At 47.6% G+C, this 7,780-nt stretch overlaps 1 protein-coding gene across 2 annotated transcripts; it reads right to left on the reverse strand.

Moving 5' to 3' along the window:
• Positions 1-2,217: 2,217 nt before the first annotated feature.
• LOC119660919 lies at positions 2,218-5,685 on the reverse strand. 2 transcript variants are annotated; one of them, XM_038069892.1, is made up of 6 exons: positions 5,242-5,685; positions 4,688-5,145; positions 4,521-4,619; positions 3,443-4,446; positions 3,310-3,379; positions 2,218-3,247 (listed from the first exon to the last, which is right to left on the reverse strand). In XM_038069892.1, the coding sequence occupies exons 2-6, from the start codon at positions 5,060-5,062 to the stop codon at positions 2,360-2,362; spliced, it is 2,436 nt and encodes an 811-aa protein (XP_037925820.1). In that variant the 5' UTR covers positions 5,063-5,145; positions 5,242-5,685; the 3' UTR covers positions 2,218-2,359. The 2 variants fall into 2 exon arrangements, with proteins under 2 accessions (XP_037925820.1, XP_037925819.1); XM_038069891.1 differs by having other exon boundaries at positions 5,211-5,685.
• Positions 5,686-7,780: the final 2,095 nt, after the last annotated feature.

Here is a 7,780-nt window from a genome sequence, read left to right on the forward strand (position 1 = left end):
GGTCCTAAGGCTCTGAAGAACTGCGCCGTCCTTCTGAGGAAGGTTCACCTGTTTGGAGAAGAAACCCAGCGGCTGCCAGATTTGGTTCACTTTTTGATGAAGCAATGTGTGAGGCAGATACGAATACGGCTAGGGGTGCATCTTGGTGAGGAAATGTCAGAAGTATAGCATCCACAAGCTGTTGCTTGGTGGTGTCAAATGCCTGGGCAGCCTCTGATAACCACACAAGCAGATGGGAATCTTCAGTTTTTGGCCCAGCCAAGAATTCGTTAAGGATCGACTGATGGTGGCCGCCTTGAGTAAGAAACGACGGTAGAAGTTTAACATGCACAAGAACCTTCTCGAAACCTTAATAGTTTTAGGAACCGGGAAACTCAAAATCGCTTCCACCTTGACTGGGTCCGGTTGGATGCCTTCAGGGGTAATCAGGTGGTGGCGATTGTAGGAATTTACATTTCTCAACCTTAAGTGTTAAACCGGAAAGCCAGTAGTGTTCATGTGGTGCTGAACATCATGCTTAACGGCCTCAGAGAGACTTCGCTTGATAGTGATGTTGCACGGGAGATTCGAGCCTAAGATGGGAATGCGGATGTCCACAATAATGAAGCGCCGAGAAAATGCTCGTGGAAGTCCTAAACTCAAACCTACCGTGCGGATCGATGAAGAATTTGCTGCTGCGAGTTTCAAAGATTACGGACATCAGGGGAAGCCGTAAGGGATTTTGGTATAACACCTGTAGCTGACAATATTGTGGGAATTACAACCAACCGGTCGACACATCAAATTTCTTTGATTTCCCGAGCCAGTGGCTCATAGTTCACTTTCTTCTCCATGTATTTTCGTTCAGTGTTGCTGTTATGGGGGATAGCAACATCAATAATATACGCGGAGCCAGCCGTCTTTCTTGTCAACTAACTGCACGTCAGGCTTGTTGTGCGATATGTGGCGATCAGTTAGAACTTGCCGGTCCCAATGCATGCTGTAAGCAAAACTATCAAGCACTGCCTGCGGCTCAAATCGGTAAACCTTGTCTTGGAGTCGTCCTCGTTGCACGGACCTAAAAGGGAAGAGCTGCATCTTTCAGAGCGCCAGTTACAAGCGATTTTGTTTGAGGCAGTCAATGAGGCGGCGTACATTAAGCACAATTTCGTTTCAAATACCTTAAATGGAAAGTCATCAATTGAAATTTAGGCCGACAAAGAAATCAATACCAGTCATTGTTTGGGATATGAGGGATCCTAAGTCCACATCCAGACAGAGCAACTTACTCCCACGGCTTTTGGTCCACCGACCCCTTGTTTGGGGTATAGCACGCCAGCATTTAAAAACAGAGACTAACGGTTTCGTTCAAGGCAGAAGCAACTTATCAGACGCTGCCTCACCTCTGCCCTGGGAGCACTTTCAGTCACGCTGCTTCCAGAGTAGAGGTGAGACAGCGTCCTTGGTATGGTACGCTGTGCGTGAGTTCTAAATATATCGAATTTGAAACGCTTTCGTACGAAAGGTCGCGGTTCAAATCTCACTGGTGACAGTGGAATTTGTATCGTGATTTGACGTCGGACATCTGTCGACTCAGCTGTGAATGAGTACCTGAGACAAATCAGGGTAATAATCTCGGGCGAGCACAATGCTGACCACATTGTCTCCTAGAGTGTGCTGGAGTGTGCCGTTACGGTCTTGAATGAAGTGCTCTAACACATTTCAAGGTCCTGATCCGATTGGATTGTTGCGCACATGATTATTATTACCTCCCTCGATATAATCCTCAATAGTAAAAACCGTCCAATCGCTCTCTATGGTTCCTCTATGGGACCATAAAAGACAATGAACGGCATCTTGCGGTAATGGAGACGAAGATGCTACGTTGGACTAGTGGCGTCACACGTTTAGATCACATCCGAAATGAGGATATCCACGATCGTTTTGGGGTTGCATCGATCGTGGAAAAGTTGCGAGAGAGGCGTCTTCGATGGTATGGTCACGCAATTCGTGCAAACGAGAATTCACTTGCCAAGATTGGTGTGAACATCGAAGTCGATGGTAAACGACCAAAAGGCAGACCTAAGCAACGGTAGCTTGATACGCTGGATGGGGATTTGAAAGCTTCGAGATCAGGCATTCGATAGAGCCAAATGGCGAAGCCGATCACGACGAGCCGACCCCGCTTGTGAACGGGACAAAGGCTGAAGAGAAAGAAGAAGAGTAAAAACCAAAGACTTCAATAAACTTGAATATATTTCGACAATATATAAAATCTAAAAAAAATAACTAATTCTATCTCCAAATTCTTATAATTCTTTAACACTTCCACAGCTTCAGTCTTTAGTTTCCCCCCAATTCTGGGATCAGCGAACTCTACTCACTGTTCCACTTCAATTTGCTGTTGACGAAGTATCGTTCCCGATCCAGCTGATGCAATCTGATCTGAATGTTGCACCTGTTGCGATTGCTTATCCTTTTGTCGGAATTTTGTCGAATACTTATAGAAATCGGACATCTCAAACGGTTTCGTCACCTCCTTATACGGCATGAAGACAGCCTGCTGAACAACCGTCATATTTTTCGGCGATTCAATACGTATAAGATCGTGTTGGGTAAGATTTAAGGGATTGCTCGGACTGCGGGGGTTGTTTGCGGGTGTCGGAGAAGATGATGTGGCGAATTGGGGTGTTGGTGATCTCTGGGGTGGCTGTGGAAGTCGTGGATGATTTGCGATCACAGGAGGTGGTTGGTATTTCATTATGGGAGGTGTTGATGCGTCTGTGGGTGTTATTTGTGGCGTATTGCTATCGGGAAGAGGTGATTTGGATTTTATTGTTGGCGTGATGCGGCGATAGTGGGGGTGTGAGGGATGCATAGCTGTTTCGTAGAAATCCACACCGCAGTTAGGGGGTGGATTGCGTAGGATTTTATTAGAGGTCTGTCTTAGTTGCTGCGGAAGATTGTCGCTGAGCTTGGTTGGTATCGGTTGCATGTTATTGTTCGACAATTTTGGGCGACCAGGCGGAAGAGCTACGTCCGCGGCAATGCTGTGAGATGAGAATACGGACGGCTGTGGGGGTTGTTGGCTTTTAACTGTAGTCGCAAGTGGTCCATCTAACGAAGTTTCTAACCATTGCTTTTCCTTTTTCTTGTTCCCTTCACTATTCATGGATGATATTGAAATTTTATCGACCAGTTCATCTTTGCAGCTGACATAATCACCACCGATGATATCGAAGTTCCCCAATGAAATCGATTTGGTCGGCTATAGAAGGGCGAGATACATATTAATATTTAATCCTGCTATGAAGACAGTTTCAATCATACCGTTGTTCGTGTAATAGCAGCCGATTTTTTCAATTTGGCGTTACTTTGTTGCATACTACTACTGTCGTAGCTGTAAATAGGGGAAAAGCGAAAAATGGAGCGCACTGACTACGTCCCTTTGATTTCTACTTACCTTGTGTCAACTGTGCACCAAATTCGTTCTGCTCCCAACGTCTTCCAATAGCCACCCAAGCCAACTGTTTGTGGTGAATGAATATCAATTGAAGTTAGAGGTCGCATAGGCATCATGTCGGCAGAAATTTGAGCGGATTTTCGTCCACTCAAAGTGGACGATCGCTGATGGGAGTACAAAGAATCTTCGTAGTCGCCGTGTGGACCAAAGTTAGATTGCTGCAGTAACCGCATCATCAATGCTGAATCGCAGTTCACTACCTTATTATTGGTGTTCACAAATGAGTTTCCTAGCGGGATGGAGGAAGTCCTATTGCTATTTATAGCTGGAAGATTGGCGTGAATAGCGGTGGTGGAATCTACACTGTCGTTGCTAAAACCGGCGTTTGTGCCGTCATCCTGTTTGACGAAATTGTCGGATTCATAGGGATAGATGCCGGTCGAGATCGTATGTTGGGCCGAGAGGACGTTGCAGTTGATGAGATCGTAGTCGCTGCGATTGATTTTGGCAGGCATCGTCAGAGCACCACTACCATAGCCGCCTCCAATGATAGCACTACTGTTGACGACCATTGACAGACGGTCATCCTGTCTGTGTTGCTTTGGGGACGGATAATTCTTGTGCTGCTGCATGGATTTTATAGAATTCCTTCGCTCCGACACGTAGCTGGCGGGATTCGCACGATTGATACACATACTATTGTTATTTGACGCGGTCAGTAAGGGGATAGGGCTGTAGCGCTGCGATTGGTTCACAGTTACCCCTGTCGGCGAGTGGTTCATCAATTTCATGCTGGAATTCTTGTTGTAGTCGACGGCAATGGATAGATTTTGATTGTTTTTATTGATAAAGTTGTTAATATCGGCAGAGGACAAGTCAATGATGGGTTGGATAGGCGCCATCGGGCTACAGTCAAGTTGCTGCTGCCGTTTGAGGAGCAGTTTTTGCTGTGCGGCCGATATGGCCACTGTGTCGTACTCAGTATAGGGCATGCTTCGCATGGACTGTTTAGGAATAAAGAAAGATAAAGGAATGGAGTTAAGCCAACGTAAAAGGGGCGTAAGTTTGCAGTGATTACTTTTGAGAGGTTCACATCGACCGCGGGCAGCTTATGGGATTGCGTGTTAACGATCTCTTGTCGTAGTTTTTTCTCCATATCACCCACACTTCCGCTACGCTGCTCGATTGGTTTAACATAAGAATGGGATTAGCGTTGAGAGACAGACTAAACTCGGGCGGAATTACCTCTTTAGTGGCGTACATCATCCCCTTGTTGCTGTTGGGCAATTTAAAGCTTGTTGTATTGATTTTCTTGCGTAAATTCATGATGTTCCCGGTGCTGTTTCCTTTGAGGAGGTTCATGTCGAATATATGATCGCCAGCGATAATTTGCTGCTCTTGACGTTGGATCTGCTCCAACAGGAGATTTTTCTCATTGAGCAATTTCTCGAGGTCGAATTTTCGTTGCTTGAGTGTCTGCAGTTTCTCCTGGTGTTGTTCCTTTTGGAATTGTTCGGTTCCGCTTCCGTTTCCGCCGCCGCTTGAATTGCTGGTTGCAGGCAGGGGTCCTGCGCTCGACGTTGACAATGCGTCCTGCGGCTTTACCTTGTCGCCAGTCATATTGTGCTGGTTTTCGTTTGATACCGTGGATGACGTTGATCCTTTGGCTGGCGGGGAATTGGAGCGCAGCGATGATGCACTTGCTGAAATCAAAACACAGAAATTATTCATCTTAGTCGGGAAATTCCGCGGAAAAACCAAGACTCACTCATCGTGTTCCGAGCTAGTCACCAACAGACCTCATTAATCAGCTTCTAAGCTGGGTATTACTGCCCGCTCCGGCATGCCGTGATGCCTAGCAGCGTCGAAACGATGCCTTGACCTCCTGCGGTGAATGGGCAGAAGAGCAAGCAGCACTTCACCGTCCAATAGCACTTTTTTGTTCCAATAAAGAACCACAGGCAGCACCTAGTCGGGCTAGTCACCTTCGAAGGCGTTCAACGCCCTGCGATCGTGCACAATTGGATCTTGATCATTGGCAAATTGGAACCTGGTGAACTACGCCCAATACGTCTTTCTCACGCAAGGATAACACAGCGATCGTTTTGGGCCGTCTATTAACGAAATAATAAATAAAATGCTCGGCGACCCCGTCCTGGTATTTTCGTCAACGCAGTTGTACACGAAGCTGTCACTCAAAATTCGAGGCTGGATTGAACGATCACTTGACCGTGATGGCCAGGCTTGGTATGTGTGCGTTGGCTGGCCAAAATGATCGTTTCGTTAAGTTTGAATGATATCGATTTCCACCTTTTTATTAGCCAAATCAACCGCACGATCAATGTATACACATCCATTGCCGATAAATCCCTGAAAATTAATCAAAAAACCCCAGAAACCGGCCAACAAACGATCACCGTCATCAGAATTGGCTGAACTTCTATTCTAGCCTCAAACCATTTGAGTTTGAATCCGGTATTGCCATACTTGCACGTAACAATTCGTAGAAAACAGATCAATCATTTTGTTGTCCACTGTAAAGCCAAGCGGAAGATACGTCACTTGGAGTTCCGGGACGAATAGGAATAGGAAAATGGGAGCCTTGCATTAAATGTCTTCTGTCGAGTAATTAGTTGGTGGTGATAAACGAGGACTTTGAAATCGGCCGAGTGAAATCCCAGTGAAAAGAGTTAGTGTGATTTAGTGCGACCATTTAACGCGAGATGTCGTGATGACGCCATGCATCCTGTGTAGTGAAGATCATTCGTTGGACAATCTTCAGAGATTCAAAACTACAAAATCAGCAATCCGGCCAGCATTAGTTGTCCAGAAACATATTTACAGCAACAGATCAAGGTAAGAGGAAACGGTTCTTAGATTTTCTTTTACATCAACAACTTAACTTAAACGCTATGAAGGTAGGTAGGTAGGTACCAGTGACCGCTCCGAGGAGCCCAATTAGCGCTTTGGTGCGCCGTTTTCATGCCACAAACTCCTAAGACCGTGACTGTTGTTATGGGAACAGGGCGGCAGAGTCCAGCCGGCTCGGATCTTCAGAGCCAGTCCGTAGCACTCACGAAGGAAAGCAGCTCTCCGACCCTGCAGCTTGAAATCTCACTGAGGTCCCCAAAGAATGGTTTACCCAGTGTCCGCAGCCTGACTCGACCTCGACCTCGAGCTGGGCAATCGCAGAGAAAGTGCATGAGGGTCTCCCTTCCTTCTCCGCAGCATTGGCAATGCGAGTTGTAGGGTACACCGAGCCTAGCGGCATTGTCCCCTATGGGCCAGTGCCCCGTGCAGAGCGCCGTAATCTTGAATGCATTTGCACGCGTCTGGCACAGGAGCTCTCGTGATCGGGCTATGTTATAAGCGGGCCAAATTCTCCTTGATTTGGCACAGCTTGTAAGCCCTCGCCATCTCAGGCCCCGGAACACCGACTGTATTCGCCGAGGGACTGCCAAGAGCAGAGCCTTGCCTGGCCAATCCGTCAGCCCGCTCATTCCCCTCTATATTCCTATGCCCGGGAACCCAGAGGAGACTGACCTTGAGCGTGCCGCCCAGACGGTTAAGCGCGTCTCTGTACTGCCCCATTTGCCTGGAAGATATCATCGCTGAGTACAAGGCCTTGATGGCCGCTTGGCTGTCAGTCAGAATGGCTATGTTGCGCTTGGGGCTCGAATCACGCTCCAGCCATCGGCAGACTTCCAATATCACCAGTACTTCCGCCTGGAATACACTGGCGAAACCTGGGAGACCATACGACTTGGATACACCGTGTGTATTCGAGAAAACCCCCGCGCCGACTCCATAGGCCATCTTTGATCCGTCCGTAAAGAATAGCGTGTCATAGTCCTGCAACACGCCGCCGGTCTTCCACTTTGCCCTGGTTGGAAGGTCCACAGCAAAGTTTCTCGTGAAGTTCAGCTTGCGTGTGACATAGTCCGTGGGGGGTGCCCAGATTTCCCGAGGTAGCTTGTTGCTGTGGCTGTAGGACTCATCGTACAGCATCCGGACTCACGTAGTCTGACGGCACTGCACGCTGCAACATATTTGATGTGGAGGTCTAAGGGGAGGAGATGCAGGAGTACATTGAGAGCATCTGCCGGGCAGGACTGCAGAGCCCCCGTAGCACCTGCACACGCGGTTCTTTGAATCCTATTAAGCTTCGTTCTATTGTATTTCTTCTTCAAAGCCTGCCACCATACAATAGAGCCATGCGTCAGGATCGGACGCACTACAGCGGTGTACATCCAGAGAACCATCCTCGGTCGGAGACCCCATTTCTTTGCAAAGGTTCTCTTACAGGCATAGAAGGCCTTCTTCACCCTCAGTTCTATG

The sequence above is a fragment of the Hermetia illucens genome, chromosome 7 (genome assembly GCF_905115235.1).
Source record: "Hermetia illucens chromosome 7, iHerIll2.2.curated.20191125, whole genome shotgun sequence".
Taxonomy (NCBI): Eukaryota; Metazoa; Arthropoda; class Insecta; order Diptera; family Stratiomyidae; genus Hermetia; species Hermetia illucens.